Source organism: Bison bison, unplaced genomic scaffold, assembly GCF_000754665.1.
Source record: "Bison bison bison isolate TAMUID 2011002044 unplaced genomic scaffold, Bison_UMD1.0 scf7180017864304, whole genome shotgun sequence".
In the NCBI taxonomy this organism is placed as follows: Eukaryota; Metazoa; Chordata; class Mammalia; order Artiodactyla; family Bovidae; genus Bison; species Bison bison.
In genome coordinates this window covers 10189887-10211915 of record NW_011494876.1, presented here as the reverse complement: position 1 = coordinate 10211915, position 22029 = coordinate 10189887, and the positions used below count along the sequence as shown (strand labels likewise).

General features: G+C 38.6%; 1 protein-coding gene across 1 annotated transcript in view; it reads right to left on the bottom strand.

The window, feature by feature from the left end:
• The window catches only part of ERC2 (ELKS/RAB6-interacting/CAST family member 2), an 882456-nt gene that overhangs the window by 565365 nt on the left and 295062 nt on the right, over positions 1–22029 (bottom strand). The window contains exon 5 of the mRNA XM_010851669.1: positions 5576–5731. Coding sequence (XP_010849971.1) covers positions 5576–5731 — 156 coding nt within the window. The remainder of the gene's footprint in view (positions 1–5575; positions 5732–22029) is intronic.

Below are 22029 nucleotides of genomic sequence, written 5' to 3'. Positions count from 1 at the left end.
GGGGTCAGTAGATGAAAATGTGTGAATCTAGGAACAAAGCCTTGTATACAACAGGGGATGCCATCATTCTTTCCCTAGTAGGAAAACAATTATTTATATGGTACATTCCATTCTTAAAGCCTTAACAGTGCTGCTGAGGTAACTCATGCTTTTCATAGCCTCTTACATTCTGCCATCACACTTTGATTCCTCTAAACCTTGTGAGTGTGGGTAGAAATTGGACTTTCCAACAGGGGAGAGTTGCACAGCTTGGGAGGTCTCTGAGTCTCAGTTCTCAGGGACAACATGCATGTGCCAGAGGGCTTGAAAGATGCATGTCTTTTCATCCTGACTGACTATATCTGGTATCCCAGGCTTTGCACAAGTTGCGATTCTAAACTCTGCCTTTACATTTTTGAAATTCACCTTCTATTATTTCAAAAATGTTATGTCATGGCTATTTATGATATCATGGCTATTTAGGTCTTCCCTGCTACTTCATCTAATCACAAAGCTTGCAAGAGGCCCTACCAGTCCCAGGCATCTGCTCAGCAACAAAATGGAAGCACATGCTATTTCATGGGACTGCTTAAAATACTTCCTTTCCCTCCAACCTACTGTCTTTACTCATTTTAATAATTAATCCAAGCAGCACTCACTTTGCATACAACATTGTTTCTTTATCAGATTCTCAGCTAATGTGGAAGCTCCAATACTTTGGCCACCTGAAGCAAAGAGCTGACACATTGGGAAAAAACCCTGATGCTGGGAAAGACTGAAGGTAAAAGGAGAAGGGGATGGCGGAGGATGAGATGGTTAGATAGCATCGCCGACTCGATGGACATGAATTTGAGCAAACTCCAGGAGATACTGAAGGATGGGGGAGCCTGGCGTGATGTAGTGCATGAGGTCCCAAAGAGTCAGACACAACTTAGTGACTGAACAACAGCAATGTCAATTTTTCATTGAAACATTTAAAAGTATTTCAACACACTTCTATCTCTGAAAATGAGTCTGTATATATCACTATTAGCTGCCTTTATTATATATTTCTGGGGAAGGAAATGGCAACCCATCCCAGTATTCTTGCCTGGAGAATCCCATGTACAGAGGAGCCTGGCGGGCCACAGTCCATAGGGTTGCAAGAGTCAGACACGACTTAGCGACTAAGTGATGATAGCAATTATCTATTTGGAGCAAATAGTTACACACAGAAATTGAGATTGATGACAAGGAATCAAATGCTGAGTTAATTGTATCACCAACGGGTCATGAAAGTACTTTTCAGCTAAAATTTCAAAAATATAAGCAAATGAGAACATAGATACTCTAGGACCTATTTTTTAATGATTAGGTTGACTTTAAAACTTTTAAAATCTTTTTTTTAATTAAAAAAAGTAAGCTTCCAAGTAATTAAGACAGAACACATTTAGACCTCTATTAAAGTAACAGATCAGTGGGCACTGCCAAGCCTGGCACCATCGTAAACCCTGAAGATTCTGCCTCTCCAGAACACCTGGTAAAAGAAAGGGCACTCTTAAGCTTTCTATATGTTGATTACAAGCCACAGGCAGAAGTAACAATATACAGCTGCAATTTTCAGATTTAGTTTCAAAGAGTTCTAGTCCCCTCCTTGTGCAGCATTTCATAAGAATTTCTGAAGTGTTCCTCTACCATGACTCTGAGTTTTTGTGAACTATTAAAACAACAGTTTCTGAAATCAACTGTCCCTGCATTAAACTTACCATTTTCTGCTAGATGGGATCCAAAGTCACCTTATGATTTCCGTGTCTACCACCGCTTCAGTAAACCAAATGAGTTTAACAATTACATTTCCATTTCCCAAGTACATTTCAGAATCTCTAGATTTTTGCAACTTAAATCTAATATTTATTTTTTGAAAAAGTCTGTAATTTCATATAGACTTGAGTTCTTCCTACTTCCTTAACTGTATAGAATTGGGGACAGAGTGGTGTTTTCACATATCCTTCTAGGTATGCTCAGACACAGATTTGAGTTGGCAATCTTCCCCAGACCTATCACTGTAGTTTCACCAATCTGGTTATTTTGACCAAAACAAAAAACAAAACACTAACTTTAACCTTGCACAACTTGTATTATTCCAGCCAGAAATGAACTCTCCTCCCATCAAGTCTTCAGGGTGGTATTTTGAGTACATTTCTTACTTTCCCAACTAAGTGGTAAGGATTGGGAAATGGGAAATATTTTGAACATGCACAACTTTTAGTGCCCCTTTGGGGACCACAGAGCTCAAAATCCACCATTGAAAGCTTTATCCATATAATCCTGCATATAAACAAAAGAATTCAAGAAACTCCAGTGGTGACACTAAACAGTTTCCTTGTCAATGTGTGTAAACAACTATTGCACAAATTAACTCCTCAGATATCTGTGACGTTCACAAGCAACACATTCATACAAACTTTGTAGAAAAGTTATCCAAATAGGCTACAATGGACCATGAAGTACACTAGCAATTCAAATTTCAGTTCAGTTACTCAGTCGAGTCCCAGCTGTTTGTGACCCCATAGACAGCAGCGCGCCAGGTTTCCCTGTCCATCACCAACTCCTGGAGCTTGCTCAAATACATATCCATCGAGTTGGTATTGCCATCCAACCATTTCATCCTCTATCGTCCCCTTCTCCTCCTGCCTTCAATCTTTCCCAGAATCAGGTCTTTTCCGATCAGTCAGTTCGTCGCATCAGGTGGCCAAAGTAATGGAGCTTCAGCATCAGTCCTTCTGATGAGTATTTGGGATTGATTTCCTTTAGGAAAGTGAAAGTCACTCAGTCGTGTTCGACTCTTTGCGACTCCATGGACTACACTGTCCATGGAATCCTCCAGGCCAGAATACTGGAGTGGGTATCTGATCCCTTCTCCAGAGGATCTTCCCAACCCAGGGGTTGAACCCAAGTCTCCCAGGTCTCCTGCATTCCATGTAGATTTTTTACCAGCTGAGCCACCAGGGAAGCCCAATCCTTTAGGATTGACTGGTTTGATCTCCTTGCTGTCCAAGGGACTATCAACAGTCTTCTTCAGCACCACAGTTCGAAAGCATCAATTCTTCAGTGCTCAGCCTTCTTTATGGTCCAACTCTCACATCTGTACATGACTACTGGAAAGACCATAGCTTTGACTACAAGGACTTTTGTCAGCAAGGTGATGTTTCTGCTTTTTAATACGCTGTCTAGGTTTGTCATAGCTTTCCTATCAAGAAGCAAGCATCTTTTAATTTCACCAGCTGCAGTGATTTTGGAGCCTGAGAAGAAAAAAAATCTGTCACTGCTTTCACTGTTTCCCCATCTATTTGCCATGAAGTGATGGGACCAGATGCCATAATCTTAGTTTTATGAATGTTAAGCTTTAAGCCAGCTTTTTCACTCTCCTCTTTCACCCTCATCAAGAGGCTCCTTAGTTCCTCTTTGCACTTACTAAAATTATTAATATATTTGATTATATTTCTTCAATAATAATGGATATAGTCATCGCCTACTTTTTTGACTCGGGTGCTTTAACTGCAGAGTTTTGTTTAACATTTTGAGTCACTCTCTAAGTTTTGCAGTGCTGCCCCTACTTCATAGATGAGGAAAGTGTGGCTGAGTGACTTAAGTCACTCCTGAAGATCATGTAGCTATCAAGGGCAGGTTAGAAATCTGCCAGAGTCTGCTTCAGTCTTCAGCCTGCACTCTTTTCACCTAACTCCTTTTCTCTCCTTGAACATCCTTCCGACTTGATCACTCTGGAAACCCTTGAAAGTAACTAACCATTAAAAGTTAAAACTAGCTCAAGGATTGATGGTGCCTCAGGAGACTGTGAGATAATAAAGGCCATCACTTGCTTCCTGAAGACCATATACATGTTTTATTCACCGGGACACAATCTATATTGAAGGACAGAGTTTACAAATTTCAAGGCATTTTCAGTTGTACAAGTGGCTTGAACTATCTTCTACTGATATATGACAGGATAGGGTGGGGAGGAACAGTTTGAGCCAAAACAATTATTTCCCCCAATCTTCATGGATTCACTCAGATCTGTACATCTGGTCTTCATTCCTGGAGTGATCTGGCCATTGTCTGCAGGCCACCCTACTACTGTGCTTGTGGCATGTCAGCTCAACTCTCTATGAGGAAAGGATTGCAAAAAAGAAACCAGAAGGGAGAACTTAGCAAGGAAACCTGCTCTGCATTTTGTGTCCATCACTAAAAGCAAGGGGTTACATTAAAATACACTGGACATTCTCCTTCTCATATCTCTACTCCTTGATGAAAATTTTTAGTCAAAATCTCAACATTAACTTACAGATGGAAGTTGACAGAAGTATAGCATGGTTTTTGTTTTTCCTAGAGAAACACATGTACACATACATACAGAGTAAAGTAAACACTAGATATTATTTCTCTCCTGTAATTTTGCAAATTCTCTGCAAAGACTATCCATGTATTTCACAACTGATAAAAATCATAATCATTACTTAAGCAGTTATCCTCTCCACTTCCCATTGCCTTCTCACAGAAGTGCGCATCACTCAACTCTGCTGCATTTTATAAGGCAACAAACAGCAAAACCTAGAATAAGAACAGGGGTACTTAAGAGGAAGTGGTAGGAAAAAAATAATTTTAATTGGTGTGGTTATTGTCTTCAAAAATAAAATGGCTTAAATAGAGGAATAAATAAAAGTATTTCGAAGTCTCTAAAGGCCAATTGGGCTGCTCATAAATTAAATAATTCTGCATATATAAAAAGAACAGATTTTCAGGTGATTTGTCCATTTGCAACTCAAAGTTTCATTTTGAAAAATACAAGCCAAATTCTTTAAAACTAGCAATACTGATAAAAAGTAATGGAAACGATTACTCTAATAATATTTCATAAATATTCCACAGCAATAGGTAACAATAATTACACTCAACAACAATGTCTCACATGACTGAATGCTTTCTAGAGATCAGTCAAGGGAGTAAGTATTTTAAATGCATAATCTCCTGGAATTGTCAAAGCGACCCGATGATGAAGGTATTTTTCTTTTTCTTATCAGTATTTCATGGATGAAGAAACTGAGGCTCACAGAGATTGAATATTTTCAGCAAATGATAGTACTGGGACTCAAAATCAGTACTGTCAAATACTATATTAAAACCAAAATATCTTCATACCATTCAAATCAGTTAAATTGGCTTCCAAGATTAACCTTTCATCACCTTCCAGGAATGGGCCAGAAATTTGGCAAAGATAGAAACTTTTAAAAATAGCAAACTTATGAAATCTCAGGAAATTTGGAGAGCAAAGACTATTAAAAATAAATGTTAATTCCCAAGACAGAGGAACACTGAAAGAATTCATTAGAAAATCCTGAACCCCTTAGTAAGTAGAAATTCTACCTAAAGTTTTATCTGATTTTTCTGGAATCTATGCTTTTGAACTAAAAAATTTCCTCATTCTTCTTTATTGTCCATATATTTCATGTATCACATAAAGCAGATTATGTGAGTATTTGGGGAAAGTATGTATATAAACCATAACTTTCCAGTCACATTAAGAATATAAAAGTTTATAACTTTGGACTATACATACCTTGGTTTTCATGAACTTGGAGTGACTTTTGTAAACCTCTATTTGTTTTATCTCTTCTTCACGGTCCTCAGTGTTCAACACACCATTGGCTTTTAACATCTGGATCTCATCCTCAAGATCCCTTATGTTTCGCTCCAATGAAGCGATTTTTGTGTCCTGTTGGTAAAAAAAAAAAAAAAAGAGAGAGAGAGAGAGGGAAAGAAAATTGCTTTTTCAATATTACCAAAACAATTTCAGAAAGCAATTTATTCAATAGTAATAGATTAACTATGGTGTACACACAGCCCTGAATTCAGAACAATTTACTTTTTTCACCTCTGAAGATCACTTGTGAGATTTTTTTTTAAGCTCCCAATAAACAGCTTATGTCAATGCAAGACAGAGAGTTACCTAGATATGTTTGTTGCATATCTAGCAATCAAATTAATAAAGAAATAGTGATAAAAAGTGATATAAAGTGTTAAAAACAAAAATGACATTTAAGAAGACAAATTTATAATTTCAGAGACAGTTTACTAGTGAATATTTTCGAGTCTACTTGTACACACAAAAACGATTTGTTCATGTGTGTATTTTGTGGCTAGTTTTATAAGGCATGCTTGGAATTTGACTGTGAAAGAGAAGGAAATTAAAATCTACTAATGGGGGAAAGGATTCTCATCTAAAATATAGACATAAGTGAAGTTAAATAACTGAATCATGACCTAGTATGACTGACACACTAAATATTGAAAATTATAGCAACTGGAAATAATATATCACATCATGATTTACTTGGCAAGCAGACAGCTTCCTGTGTGACAAAAAAAAATCACTATCTTGAAGGGCATTTCTTACCTATTGATTTACAGAGTTAAAAAAAAAAAAACTAGAAATATTACACTCAAATGTGGGGTTAATTGAGGACAAATCATAGATAATTTTCTTTAAAGAAGGAAATGACAGATTACACACACAAGGTAGAGCGTAATAAGAAATGATGCATTAGAAGGAGAGGAGAGGAGAGAGGAGATGCATTATAGAGGGAAAAACAGTTCTTCAACCTCAGGTATTAAACTCAAATCAGCGCTTGGAATGAAACAGACTGGAAGTTTGACGTCAAGTTTTCTCACTGTCACATCTCCCTGCCATTTTATTGTGTAGATTCAAGGAGGTTATATTACATTTGCAATTGGAAGTTAATGAAAAATGAGCCACTAACTCATTTTTTTTTAACTAATTCATTTTTTTTAGAATCTAAGAAACTAAAGAGTTCTAAAAGTAAAGACAATGAATGGGCTATTCTATTTATAACAACTCAGAAAAAACTTTAACAATTATGCGTGTCCTGATTTTGTGGCTACTTTCTATTTCCCTTTCCTATATTACATGCCCACTGGCATGTTTCATTATCATGAACATTGCCATTACTGTTAAAAAGGAAAAATGAGAACCAGCAGCAGCAGCACTGAGCTCCACTGTGTTCCCATACCTGGGTGCTCTACGTGCTGAAGACACACACACACACACAAAAAGCAAGAAGATAAAAGAAAATGATTTTGAAATTTGCAACATTATTATGGAATATTACATTCCATTCTGTAGTATTTCATTTTCCTTTTAAAATAGTATTTATTGTATCTTTTCAGTTATAAAAGTAATATACTTGAAATTCACAAAAAATGGAGAAAATTCCCTATATTTCTATCATCCAGCGATAACTATCATTTTTTATTTATAGCCTACAAGTCTTTTTCAATGTTAGATGCATATCTGGTAATCTTGTATATTGCCAATTTGAGTGAGGAGAATGTTAGAGACTAAATGTCTAGGTGCCTCCAAAATTTATATGCTGAAGCTCTAATCCCTAATGTGATTATATTTGGAGAGGAGGCCTTTGGGAGGTAATCAGGATTAGATGGAGTCATGAGTATGGAACCCTCATGATGGGATTAACGCCCTCATAAGAAGAGATACTAGAGAGCTTGTTTTCTCTCTCTGTCATGTGAGAACAGAGCAAGAGGGTGACTCTCTGAAAGCCAGGATTCTCACAGGGATCCAACCATGCTGGCACCCTGATCTTAGACTTCCAGTCTCCAGAACTGCAAGAAAATAAATTTCTGGTTTTTTTAGCCACCCAGCCTGTGGTATTTTCTTATAGCAGGCCAAGCTGATAAATGTAGGGAGTCCTTCTTAATGACTCATTTGAATTCTTTTTTTTTTTTTAATTTTGTTTTATTTTTAAATTTTATAATATTGTACTGGTTTTGCCAAATATTGAAATGAATCCACCACAGGTATACATGTGTTCCCCATCCTGAACCCTCCTCCCTCCTCCCTCCCCATACCATCCCTCTGGGTCATCCCAGTGCACCAGCCCCAAGCATCCAGTATCTTGGGACTGGCGACTCGTTCCATATATGATATTATACGTATTTCAATGCCATTCTCCCATATCATCTCACCCTCTCTCTCTCCCACAGAGTCCAAAAGACTGTTCTATACAGCAGTGTCTCTTTTGCTGTCTCGTATACAGGGTTATTGTTACCATCTTTCTAAATTCCAAATATATGCGTTAGTATACTGTATTGGTATTTTTCTTTCTGGCTTATAAATAAATGCCCCTGCTGCTGCTGCTGCTAAGTCACTTCATTTGTGTCCGACTCTGTGAGACCCCATAGATGGCAGCCCACCAGGCTCCCCCATCCCTTGGATTCTCCAGGCAAGAACACTGGAGTGGGTTGCCATTTCCTTCTCCAATGCGTGAAAGCGAAGTCGCTCAGTCGTGTCTGACCCTCAGCGACCCCATGGACTGCAGCCTTCCAGGCTCCTCCGTCCATGGGATTTTCCAGGCAAGAATACTGGAGTAGGGTGCCATTGCCTTCTCCGATGAATAAATGAGAGTCATTTTAAATCAACATTTTTTCTGACTATAAAATTAAGCCATGCTCATTACAGAAAACTTGAAAAGTCACAGAGATAATTATGATATCCACCTCAATCTCATCACCCAAATATACCCACTATTAACTATTTTATTTACCTCCCATGAAGCCTTAAGACTATATTATTTCTTTAAAACATAAAGATATCTATTAAAACATTATCATTAATCTATTAAAACATTAATGTAGATTTCTGCTCTTTACTGAGATACAAATTTTTCAGCATTTACAAATATCTAAGTACAATTTTTACAAGAACTTACCTGTAAGTTAAGTGTGAAAGAAATAGACAACATTCCTGCTTTTTAATATAAAATCTCCTTTGATTTCAGATTCAAGTCTAAATTGACATATTTATATGTATACATATGTGTATACATATTTACATGTATACATATATATTTATACATAAGTATACACATATGTATATAAATATATGTGTACTGAAATATACTTTGTAGTCCCATATTTTAAACTTTATTTCTTGTTGCTGCTGCTGCTGCTAAGTCGCTTCAGTCGTGTCCGACTCTGTGCGACCCCATAGATGGCAGCCCACCAGGCTCCCCCGTCCCTGGGATTCTCCAGGCAAGAACACTGGAGTGGGTTGCCATTTCCTTCTCCAATGCATGAAAGTGAAAAGTGAAAGAGAAGTCGCTCAGTCATGTCCAACCCTTAGTGACCCCATGGACTGCAGCCTACCAGGCTCCTCCGTCCATGGGATTTTCCAGGCAAGAGTACTAGAGTGGGGTGCCATTGCCTTCTCCTTATTTCTTGTTAGCACTTGTTAAAGTTTCATCTCAATCATGCAGACAAGGGGAAAAGCAACCCTCAGCTTTCCTCTCAGTCCACTTCTAAGAGTTTAGTTAGCAGTGACCACAACTGCTAACTTCAAAATGGGTTAAAAGGAGCTTTTCACTGGACTTTTAAAAATTACACATTGCTAAAGAAAGATCAGAATGAAGTCACATAGAAACATAGAAAATCCTTTTGATCTATACATACCTGAGTTAAAATTTCACCAAATTAGTAAAACACGTTTTTAAAATAATATTTTAATTTTACTAATTTTCTTAAAATAAGCAGCCTCTTTTTCCTTCCAAACTTTTTTCTTTTAGTCACAGATGTGCAAGAACATCAAAAGAAAATAATGAAAGAAAAAAAGATGATAGAGAAATGGATATTGTAGAAGTTACTTTAATAAAGATCTATTTTTCTGTCCTTATTGATATTTCTGTTCTTATAGTAAGAAGTCCATTTCAAGAACTCATAACCAAAATCACAAGCATGGAGAAAAGGAGATGGAAGAATATCAGCAAGATCTAGGGAAGATAAAAGATGCAAAATACAAACATATTAGATGGTGCATTGATTCTGCCCAAGAAGATATTCAAAATGCTGAGCCAGAGAAAGACATGAGAAAATATAAGCATGAAAAATTAAGGCAAAGAAAATGACTGCCATGGTCACAGCTGCTCCATTGCTTCAGTTTCAGAAATTCAAAGAGAACAATCTTTTTTTTTCTTTTTCAAAAATCTCTAAAGCTAAGATAAATCACTAAAAACATGTGTTTAAGGAAGACTATAGAAGAAAACTATCTCACATGTCCTGATATAGCTCAATGTGGTATATAAACATTGCCTTTCAAAACAGAGGGCTTTCCTGATAGCTCAGTTGGTAAAGAATCAGCCTGCAATTCAGGAGACCCCGGTTCAATTCCTGGGTTGGGAAGATCTGCTGGAGAAGGGATGGGCTACCCACTCCAGTATTCTTGGGCTTTCCTTGTGGCTCAACTGGTAAAGAATCAGCCCGCAATGTGGGAGACCTGGGTTCTATCCCTGGTTGGGAAGATCCCTTGGAGAAGGGAAAGGCAACCCACTCCAGTATTCTGGCCTGGGGAAGTGAATGGACTGTATGGTCCATAGGGTTGCAAAGAGTCAGACATAATGAGCAACTTTCACTTTCAAAACAAATACAAAATGCACATGCTCAGTAACTCAAGCACTAGTGTACAAGAGAGAGAAAAAAAACTTAAGTGAAGACATCCTCAAAGTGGAATTTTAGAAGGTAGAGCAATATTTTACTCTCAATCACCAAAGAATCTTCATCAGAATATCTTTACATATTATCTATAATGGATATTTTAAAATAATTTATGTAGTGATTTTCAAATACTCATCTAGATTGTGTTTCACAAAGAAGCAAGCTCTCAAAGCAGATAATTCTAGGCCTTCCTTAGAGACAGAAAAAGTGAAATAGAAACAGCTTTTCCTGAAGTTCACAGAAACCAAATGCTCTGTGAAAAGGGGCCTGCAGGGTCAAATAAGTTTGAGAAATGATTATTGGGGATTCCCAATGCATATTAGCATTAATCATTCTGCAAGGTCCTACAGCAAAGCATTCTATTTACTTTGAGTCTTCCAGTGTTATTACTCTAGAAGTCAATTCTTGGGGGGAAAAATAGAACTTTAATGATCACGTTAAGCTCAGGGTTATATACTGAAGAAAAGAGTCAAAACAATGATTTGGATTCTTCAAAAGAAAACTTGCCATGATTAGCCCCAACTTAAAATAATCGAGGGCTTAAATATTCACATCACCTTGTCAGCTTCTGTCACTCAAGTCATTTGCTGAGAGCCTGCTCTGAACCCTGAGCAGTGAGAGAACAGGCAGACTCCCATGCTCCCTGAACTTGCCGCTCCATGTCTCAGGTGACATTTTTCAAGTAGTCTTGGGATAGGAAAAGCATGAAATTGTTTTGCTTTTATAATATATTTTTGTTAAAGACTGCAGGAATGTTAAAGATTGCAGGGGCTGAAAACAACTGAAATGTGTTTGCTTCATTCCCCATGAGTTAGAAAAAAATGTCTGAATTGAATAGCTCTTTAAGTCATTTCTTTCCACATACTCATAAAATACTTGTAATAATACTTTATTTTATACATACAGATCATAACTCCTACTGAAAGATTCATGTCCAAGACTATTTTATATCCATCATTCAAAAGATGCAAAATAGTTATCTGAGGACCAACTCTTTGCGACCCCATGGACTGCAGCCCACCAGGCTCCTCTGTTCCTGGAATTCTCCAGGCCAGAATACTGGAGTGAGTTGCCCTTCCCTTCTCCAGGGGATCTTCCCAACCCAGGGATCGAACCCAGGTCTCCCACACTGCAGGCAGATTCTTCACCAGCTGAGCCACAAGGGAAGTCCAAGAATACTGGAGTGGGTAGCCTATCCTTTCTCCAGTGGATCTTCCTGACCCAGGGATCAAACCTGGGTCTCCTGCATTGCAGGCAGATTCTTTACTGTCTGAGCCACCAGGGACACCCTTCTGATGGGCAAACAATAAATCACTGGAAGTAAACCCCTAGCAATCACCTACCTAATGGGCCCAGCCTGGTAATTCTGGAATCAGCCATGAATACTAGCAAGCACACGAGTGCAGGGACTATAGCTGTAAGGATAGATGTCAGGTGGAAAGACTAAAATAAATTTATTTCATCTCTGCTTTATTATATATATATAATATCTTTGGATATACATAATCTTTGGATTTTTCTAGGACATGTCTGCTATAGTTGATAGTAAATTTAGATACAAGAAGTTCTCTCAGTCATTCAACAAATGCATACTGAGCATCTGCTGGGTACCAGGCACCAGATGTGTGAGATACCAGGTAGATGTGAACAAGATACGTGGGCACCCTTCCTTCTCTACCATGGAGCAGTCTATATCCTTGTTACACCGTGTAGTCTACAGACCATAGCACTGACATCACCTGGGAGCTTTTTAGAAATACAGACTCTCAGGCCTCAGCTCACAACTACTGAATCTGAATCTGCACTTTCATAAGGTCCTTGTGTGACTTGGGTATTTTAAATGAATTTAGGTGTCCAGCTTACACAAAGAACAAGACGAATCAATGTAAAAGAAACAAGAACAACTTTACTGGTCAATTACATTTAGAAAAACATGAAGCTATTCTCCAAAGATATCCAATTTGGCCTAAGTGTACAGCAACTCTAGGAGTAAACTTTCTGGAGCAAATTTGCCAGTAAGGATGCCTTTATTATCCTTTTTGTGTTTGTCAAACATTATGTTCCTCTTAAACACCAAGAAACAGATTTCAGCTCCTGTCTAGGAACTGTGAACACTGAAATGGTGAGTGGGTGGAACATCAAAAAAGCAGTATCATTTAGTCACAAAAAGTAACAATTATGTTATTGCTGAGTGTCACAATGTGCTTTCCTTTCAATTACAGGAAGAATTACTAGTTTCATTTTAATATCTGGCCAGGAAAGAAAATACAAGGGTTTTTTTTTGTTGTTTTTTTTTTAAAGAGCATGGAACTCTCTGTGATCACATAACAGTCTACGGACATTAATCAACAAAAATAGGGCCGAATGGTTTAAAGAGAAGATGTGATCTAATGTTCAGGAAACATCCTTACATAATTATATTACACTTTATTTAGAATAAAATTCTAGACTATTATTACTGGATACCACAGAGGCTCTTGAAGGCTTAACTTTTTAAAATCATCTAGTTGCAGCTGCAAACATAACTGAGCAGTCCTCAGTTCAGTTATCTGAGTAATGCCCTGCTTTTTGAAGGATTTATTGTGTGGGGTTCACCATGGTTATGTGAGCCCAAGTTAAGTACTCCAGAAAGAAGTCAACTTGGGCCTAAGGCATGTTAGGAGGAAAAAAAACAAAATTTCAAAAACTCTTCTTCCTGAGCCTTATCAAAATATACAAAGATGATGACCTAGATTAGAAGATGACAACGGACATGCTGTTTTTTCATGTTGTTTTCTTGTTTGTCTGTTTATTCAGATGGTATCTAATTCTTTAGAACAAAATGTACAAGCACAGAATTAGGTTGGGCTAGTTCAAAGTAAAAGCAGTTAGGGTGCTTTGATGTTTCTTTTCATGGTCTCACTGGCCTACTTCTGACTCATTCTTCATGAAATCCACTCCCTAGGAATGCATCATTCTGCTGTACTGTCTCTGGGCACATTACTAATGACCCTCAGGGAGAAGATGCATCGCTGGTGGTTCTTGATGGACACACTGTGACCTCTGAGGTTTTCGTCTCCATGTATTAATTTGTTGTGGAGGTTAACAGACTCGTATCTAACAAACAGAGCTAAAATAAAACAATCCAACTAACTCTTGCTGCTGCTGCTGCTGCTAAGTCGCTTCAGTCATGTCCGACTCTGTGCGACCCCATAGACAGCAGCCCACCAGGCTCCCCCGTCTCTGGGATTCTCCAGGCAAGAACGCTGGAGTGGGTTGCCATTTCCTTCTCCAATGCATGAAAGTGAAAGGTGAAAGTGAAGTCGCTCAGTCGTGTCCGACCCCTAGCAACCCCATGGACTGCAGCCTACCAGGCTCCTCCGTCCATGGGATTTTCCAGGCAAGAGTACAGTCACAAACCTGAATGCACACCCTGCTTCAGGTTTTTATGTCTTTGGGCAAAACACCGAGCTCCCCTTAAATAAGACCATGCTCAAGAGCAGGTTATGAAAATTACAAGTGATCTGTAATGCATGCAAAGTATCTATCATGAAACTCCCTCAGGAGAATAAAGGGTTGCTGTTATAGGCCAACAACAGTATAGTAAGTCCCTATCCACTCCCAGTTCCGTGACATACACATGTAGAAGACAGTAGCATCTATTTTCAATCCACCTTAATGACTATATTCCTAACCTTGCTAATCCTATAACCTGAGGTTGTGATGAGAATAGAACGAGTGACAAGATGCACACCTTCCAGGATAATACCTACCACACAGTAGGTCCTCTATCAAGATTCCCTTCCTTCCTCTTTCTAGCTGTAGCATGTATCTATTTCTTTTTAACTATCTGCTCAACTCCTTCCCCATTTGGGAACTACATCGCCCCAACTCCCTGTGGTTTTAGTGGGGTTTTCCAGTCTGACCCTTGGTGACAAGCACCACCTCTGGACACTGAATGATCCAGGGGTGAACTCATTAAGCCATCAAGGCCAAGCAGAGTTCTTTGAGGGAACTGACACAAAATCAAGGACCTCTCCTTTTCTGAGATTATGAATGATAAGAAAAATATGGGTCTGTGGCTGGGTCATGTCTTCTTTGATACCATGTCTTCTTTGATACTTCTTTAGGCAGTAAGAATCTGCCTAAATAATGGGGCCCTTATAACATCATTTGAACAGCAAGATACAGCTACATCTGAATCATACACTCTTCAGAATATTAAAATACAATAGCAGAGTTTCAGTCACTTGTAACTAGAAAGCATAATATACAAGAAATAGTGCAAAAGATAATACTAAAATATAGTTAGATATAGCCCTGTGTAAGAACACAGAGAAGTCAGAAATTAAATTTTAATTAATATAAGTTAAAGGAATAAGAGAACAAGTATGGACTATGTAGGGATTCCCAGGTGGCATAGTGGTAAAGAATACACCTGCCAATGCAGGAGACATGGGTTCAATCCCTGGGTTGGCAAGATCCCCTGGAGTAGGAAATGGCAACCCACTACAATATTCTTGCCAGGAAAATTCCATGGACAGCAGAATCTGGTGGGCTACAGTCCATGGGGTTGCAAAGAGTTGGACATGACTGAGCATGCACATATGGAATATGTATCAAGGAGGAGTAAGACAGGACTGATTAAAAAGTATAGATCACTTTTAGTTGCATTGGAGTAGGAAATGAAAGAAAGATGGAGATGAATTGATAAGCACTCTTCAGAATCAAGCTAAGAGTGTATACTTGAGTCTGACTGGGAATTATTTATAAGCTGGTAAAAAGAATGCAATAAGATGGCCTTGGAGAAGTTAATAATAAAACCTCAGTTTTCAATTCAATCCCAAAGAAAGGCAATGCCAAAGAATGTTCAAACTAACACACAATTGCACTCATCTCACATGCTAGCAAAGCACAAGTGAGGCTAGAGAAGGTAGAGGAACCAGAGATCAAATTGCCAACATCCGCCGGATCATAGAAAAAGCAAGAGTTCCAGAAAAACATCTACTTCTGCTTTATTCACTTACACCAAAGCCTTTGACTGTGTGGATCACAACAAACTGTGGAAAATTCTTCATGAGATGGGAATACCAGACCACCTTGCCTGTCTCCTGAGAAATCTGTATGCAGATCAAGAACCAACAGTTAGAACCAGACAGGAAACAAAAGACTGGTTCAAAACTGGGAAGTAGTGCATCAAGGTTGTTTACTGTCATCCTGCCTATTTAACTTATATGCAGAGAACATCATGTGAAATGCCAGGCTGGATGAAGCATAAGCTGGAATCAAGATTGTGGGGAGAATTATCAATAACCTTAGATATACAGATGACACCACCCTTATGGCAGAAAGCAAAGAGCAACTAAAGAGCCTCTTAATGAAGGTCAAAGAGAGTGAAAAAGCTTACTTAAAACTCAACATTCAAAAAACTAAGATCATGGCATCCAGTCCCATCACTTTATGGCAAACAGATGGAGAAACAATGGAATCAGTAAGACACTTTATTGTCCTGGACTCCAAAATTACTTCAGATGGTGACTGCAGCCATGAAAGTAAGAAGCTTGCTCCTTCAAAGAAAAGCTCTGACAAACCTAGACAGCGTATTAAAAAGCAAAGATATTACTTTGCTGATAATGGTGTGTATAGTCAAAGCTATAGTTTTTACAAAGTCATGTATGGACGTGAGAGTTGGACTATAAAGAAAGCTGAGTGTTGAAGAATTGATGCTTTTGAACTGTGGTGCTGGAGAAGACCCTTGAGAGTCCCAGAGAGATGAGATCAAGAGATCTCCCTGCAAGGAGATCCAACCAGTCAATCCTAAAGGAAATCAGTCCTGAATATTCATTGGAAGAATTGATATTGAAGCTGAAGCTCCAATACTTTGGCCACCTGATGTGAAGAACTGACTCACTGGAAAAGATCCTGATGCTGGGCAAGATTGAAGGCTGGAGGAAAAGGGAATGACAGTAGACAAGATGGTTGGATGGCATCACTGACTCAATGGACATGAGTTTGAGCAAGGTCTGAGCGATGGTGAAGGACAGGGAAGCCTGGCGCACTGCAGTCCATGAGGTTGCAAAGAGTCAAACACAACTGAGTGACTGAACAACAACAAAAGCTAAAATGGAAGTTGAGACAGTAGAGATGATGGGTCATTTGCCTAGCAGTGAAAGAATTCTCAGATACAGCTGAGAATCAAGTATAGAAAAACCAGCAGCAGTACTGCCAGAGGAAAGACAGGTTAAAAAAAAAAAAAAAAACAAGAAAAAGTTATGGAAATCATGGAAAAAGTTGCAGAAAATTAGCAAGTGAAGTTTCAAGAAAGAAAGAAGGTCAAACAAAGATTTGAAGACACTAAAGACTAAGAAAAAAAATTAGAGTATTACTGGTGACATGAGGGCAGTTTCAATGGAGTCATATTATAACTGGAAACCGAATCCCAGTGTTTTAAGTCGGGGTGATTGTGGAGACATTCAACAGATTGTGGAGACATTCAACAGCAATACTGCGTGGGGCAAGAACCAACCAGAACAGCTGCCACCTGGAGCACTGCAACCAGGTCTCAGAGTCTCTGCAGGAGCAGGGGATAACTCTTTGCTGAATTTGGGGTAAGAGCTAGAGTGGGAGGCGTACTCTGAGGCTTTGGGATAACCACGGAAGTATTTCAGTATTTTACAATCATTATAGCTATACCTATGCCTCTCAACTGAGTATCAGCCCTACATACAAAGCTGCTTTAATTAATATTGAAAGTTTCTTACATTTCGAATGCATGGAAGGGAGCAATGGTCAATTTAAAACCGTATCCATATGTCTGTGCCACAAACTAACATAGAGCCTCTCCAGTACCAACCTGTGAACTGGGTGCATCAGAAACTGGTTTTTTGTTGTTGTTTGTGCCTGTGTTTAACAATGACTTGGCCTCCAAGGACATTCCCTTTAAGGAAGGGATGACACAAAAATCAGTATTTATTTATAAGTTTCTCAGGTTGGGAAAAGAAATCAAAGGATTTTCTTTTCATCTATGTTTTCTTTCCCATTTATGTTAAATAAATATATTTGGATTATCTGAATATACAGAAAGGAATAGCACAGGACAGAAGCAAACAACGTTTCTCCATTCTGGTATTTAAAAATGAAGTTAATACTAATAACATCAGCTCATGTGTATTATTAATTAAGGCAAGCACTATGCTAGAAAATCTCATTTAGTCTTGCCCATAACCCTATGAAGTAAGTATTTATTTTACCCATTTTATAGGTCACAATACTTACAAAAGGTAATTAACTTGCCTAAGATTTTCTCTTTTGTTGAAATAACTTTCTGGGCTCAAGAGGGTGCCACATCCACACACTAAAATACGTTAACTTTCATGTCCCTGTAAATGTTCTACCGGACCAGAAACATAGTATATCCAGTCAGCCAATCACCAAACACTAAGCCAACTGTATACTTATTTCCTTACTTATTGTTACTTCAAACAAGGTGGACTATGAGGTCCTAGCAAATCAGATACTCTCTATTTTTCTCTTTCTTGTTCTTTATTCCTTATCCTAGGAAAGTTTCCTACCTTCCACCTTATTTTGCAGTTCTCCAAATGGAGACTGTCTGCTTCATGATAAGACTTCATGAAGCATTTCCTTGTATCACCTGAATTTTCATCTCTAATCATTTTTAAAAAAACATCTTTCATAAAACTAGAATGGTTCCTTCCATAAAACTTCCCTTGACTAGGAATGAGGAAGCCACACTGGGACCTTGCTGTCCCTGGGATAATCTCAGGAAAGACTGGATTGAGAGATAGTCAACCACCTAGAAGCAAGTCTACTTTGGTTCTTTCTTCCACATAGTACTTTTAGCCTTTAAAGATGACAGAGCAAGGTCAAAAGAAAATAATGACGATGCTGGAAAGAGAAGAAGAGGAAGAAGAAGTTTAAGAAACTGCTTCCAAATGACAGGAGTAGCCCCTCGATGTCTGCAGCCTGCCCTCCCAAGAATGGATCCATGTCATCTTTCACAAACATCTGATTACAAACAGGGCTGATTTCCCAGAAATTCAGTGAAATACTACTTTGCAAAACTGTGAATGCATTTCAGAGAGGAATAAAAAGATGGACACCTGACACTTCTGTTCTCTTCCAACTCTCTTTGGGAAAAGATAAGGTGAAGAAGTTCTCCTTCTGGCTTTCTAGGACCTTAACTTGCTCTCCCATTTCTTTTAACACCTCCCCGAAGTCCCCAATAGTCCTGGTTTGAGACCTCATTCTAAGGATCTCCAAAACATAACACAAATCCTTCTACATTCAAAACGCTTATCTCATGGAAAAAGCAACAGGCGGCAGAGGAATTCAGGCCACCCCAAGTCACCAGCGTGGCCTGAGGGATGTGGAAACTGGACCATGCCTTAGGGATGAGGCATGAGATGGCCGGTACACTATCATTACTGAAACTTGAAGGGGGGTTCACTTGAGGCCTGTGGTTGACTTCTCAACTCTGCTGGAGGGGGGCACACGCCAATAAGGAAATTGCAGTCCCTAAATAAACAATAAGCTGGGAACCTGAGCACCAACAAGGGAGAAGGCAGGGGCTGCTGGCCTGGGCAGAGCTGGTCGCGAGGGAGCAAACAAAGCAAAGATGTAAACTGCAAGAATGCCTTGTCAATTCAGACTCCCCAGGCAGGCCCTTTGAGAGCCCAAATTGCCAGTCACCAATCCTTCAGATTTGGTAGAATTTTTAAAGCAGGACACTTTGTTCAATCCTTTCATTTGCCAAATGAGAATAGTGAGAGCAAGAGGGGACAAGTGACTTGCCAAGGGCCCAGCAAAGTCCCGGATCATTTATTACACCACAGGCCTACTGGGAGTTACTGTTTTTTCTCCACTGATTTCTGATTTCAAAGATACTTTTAAAATCTTTCCACATGTAAACCTTGTGTGTATGCAGAGCTAAGAGTCTGCCTGAAATAAGCTTGTTAAATTCTTTCTCTCCAGTGGTCCTTGCTCAAAGGTACCTCCCCTTTTTTACAGGTAAAATTCCATTTCCAGACTGAAAAGGACTAGATGGACAAGCAGAGAATTCCTTGAGTATCTAATGTACGCCAGGATTTTCCCATGTCTTAAATCCATTTTAATCCCCATCACAACTCTATGAAGCCTGGTATCATGGTTCCATTTCACAGAAGGGAAAGCTGGACTTCGGAGAAACAACAAGTGGCAGAACCATATTCTCAACTTCCATACATAATATAACCTTCTCCACTTTGGAGTCTTTAGTTCAGCAAAAGAAATCAGAAGAAACTGTTTAAGATTTTTGATAGATGATTTTTCTTTCAACAAACTTATTGCTTTTTTTCCTAAATAATAATTCCTGATCATCCCTATAAGATGAATGCACATTATTGAAAACATAAGAACACAGGGGGCAAAAGAAGAAAAAATCCTATATAATCTCCACTTATAGAATTAATGTCAAGAATGTCTAGAATTAATGGTACGTTATTTTCCCCAAACTTTTATTTCACACTAATAAATATAACCTCTTTATTAAAACTAACTACCATAAACCTCAGAAATGCATCTCCTAGTTGGTTATTCTATAGCTCATTTTATATTTTAATCTTTGAGTAATCAAAGTTATTGATCCTTTTGTTTGTAATATCATCACTTTTTAGCAATAGCTTTATTGATATACAATATATATACCATAAAATTCACTCTTTTAAAGTGTACAATTCAGTGCTTTATGTAACCATCACCACAAACTAATTCCAGAATACTTTCATCACCCCAAACTGCTGTACCTATTAGTGGTCACAACTGTTTCTCCTCTCCCCCTAGTTCCTAATCTACTTTCTATCTCTTGATAGAAACCACTAATCTACTTTCTATCTCTATAGAGTTGCCTATATTGGACAGTTCATATATATATATGGAATCATATAAGATGTGTCCTTTCACAGCAGGCTTCTTTCATTTAGCATAATGTTTCAAGGTTCATCAATGTTTTAGCATGTATCAGATCAAATTGCTAACATCTGCTGGATCATGGAAAAAGCAAGAGAGTTCCAGAAAAACATCTATTTTCTGCTTTATTGACTATGCCAAAGCCTTTGACTGTGTGGATCACAATAAACTGTGGAAAATTCTGAAAGAGATGGGAATACCAGACCACCTGACCTGCCTCTTGAGAAACCTGTATGCAGGTCAGGAAGCAGCAGTTAGAACTGGACATGGAACAACAAACTTGTTCCAAATTAGAAAGGAGTACGTCAAGGCTGTATATTGGCACCCTGCTTATTTAACTTATATGCAGAGTACATCATGAGAAACGCTGGGCTGGAGGAAGCACAGCTGGAATCAAGATTTCTGGGAGAAATATCAATAACCTCAGATATGCAGATGACACCACCCTTATGGCAGAAAGTGAAGAAGAACTAAGGAACTTCTTGATGAAAGTGAAAGAAGAGAGTGAAAAAACTTGGCTTAAAGCTCAACATTCAGAAAACAAAGATCACGGCATTTCGTCCCATCACTTCACAGGAAATAGATAGGGAAACAGTGGAAACAGTGTCAGACTTTATTTTGGGGGGCTCCAAAATCACTGCAGATGGTGACTGTAGCCATGAAATTAAAAGACGCTTACTCCTTGGAAGAAAAGTTATGACCAACCTAGACAGCTTATTAAAAAGTAGAGACATTACTTTGCCAACAAAGGTCCATCTAATCAAAGCTATGGTTTTTCCAGTAGTCCTGTATGGATGTGAGAGTTGGACTATAAAGAAAGCCGAGCATCGAAGAATTGATGCTTTTGAACTGTGGTATTGGAGAAGACTCTTGAGAGTCCCTTGGACAGGAAGGAGATCCAACCGGCCCATCCTAATGGAAATCAGTCCTGAATACTCATTGGAAGGATTGTGCTGAAGCTGAAACTCCAATACTTCGGCCACCTGATGCAAAGAGCTGACTCACTGGAGAAGACCCTGATGCTGGGAAAGATTGAAGGCAGGAGAAGAAGAGGACTACAGAGGATGAGATGGTTGGATGGCATCACCGACTCAGTGGACATGAGTTTGAGTAAGCTCTGGGAGTTGGTGATGGACAGGGAGGCCTGGCGTGGTGTAGTCCATGGGGTCACAAAGAGTTGGACACGACTGAGCGATTGAACTGAACATGTATATGTTTGGTTTCTATTTCATTAATTTCAGCTTTTTTCTCTATTATTTATTTCTCCCACTTTCTCATGGTTTCATTTGATCTTCTATTGCTTTTTAAAGTCTTCTCTCAACCAAACTGAACAGTTTGTTCTTCTCCAGATATGTCTCATAATTTCCAACCTCCTTGCCTTTGCCGATATAGTTTCTACTGTTTATAAAGAATCCCTCTACCCTCTTTCAAAATCATGCCATTTTTTTCAAGGCTCTTCTCAAATGCAATCTTCTCCAAAAAAACATTCCCTGTTCCTTTCTTATTTAATATCCTCTGAGCTTTTGCAGCCCATTTTGCTGTTCTTAG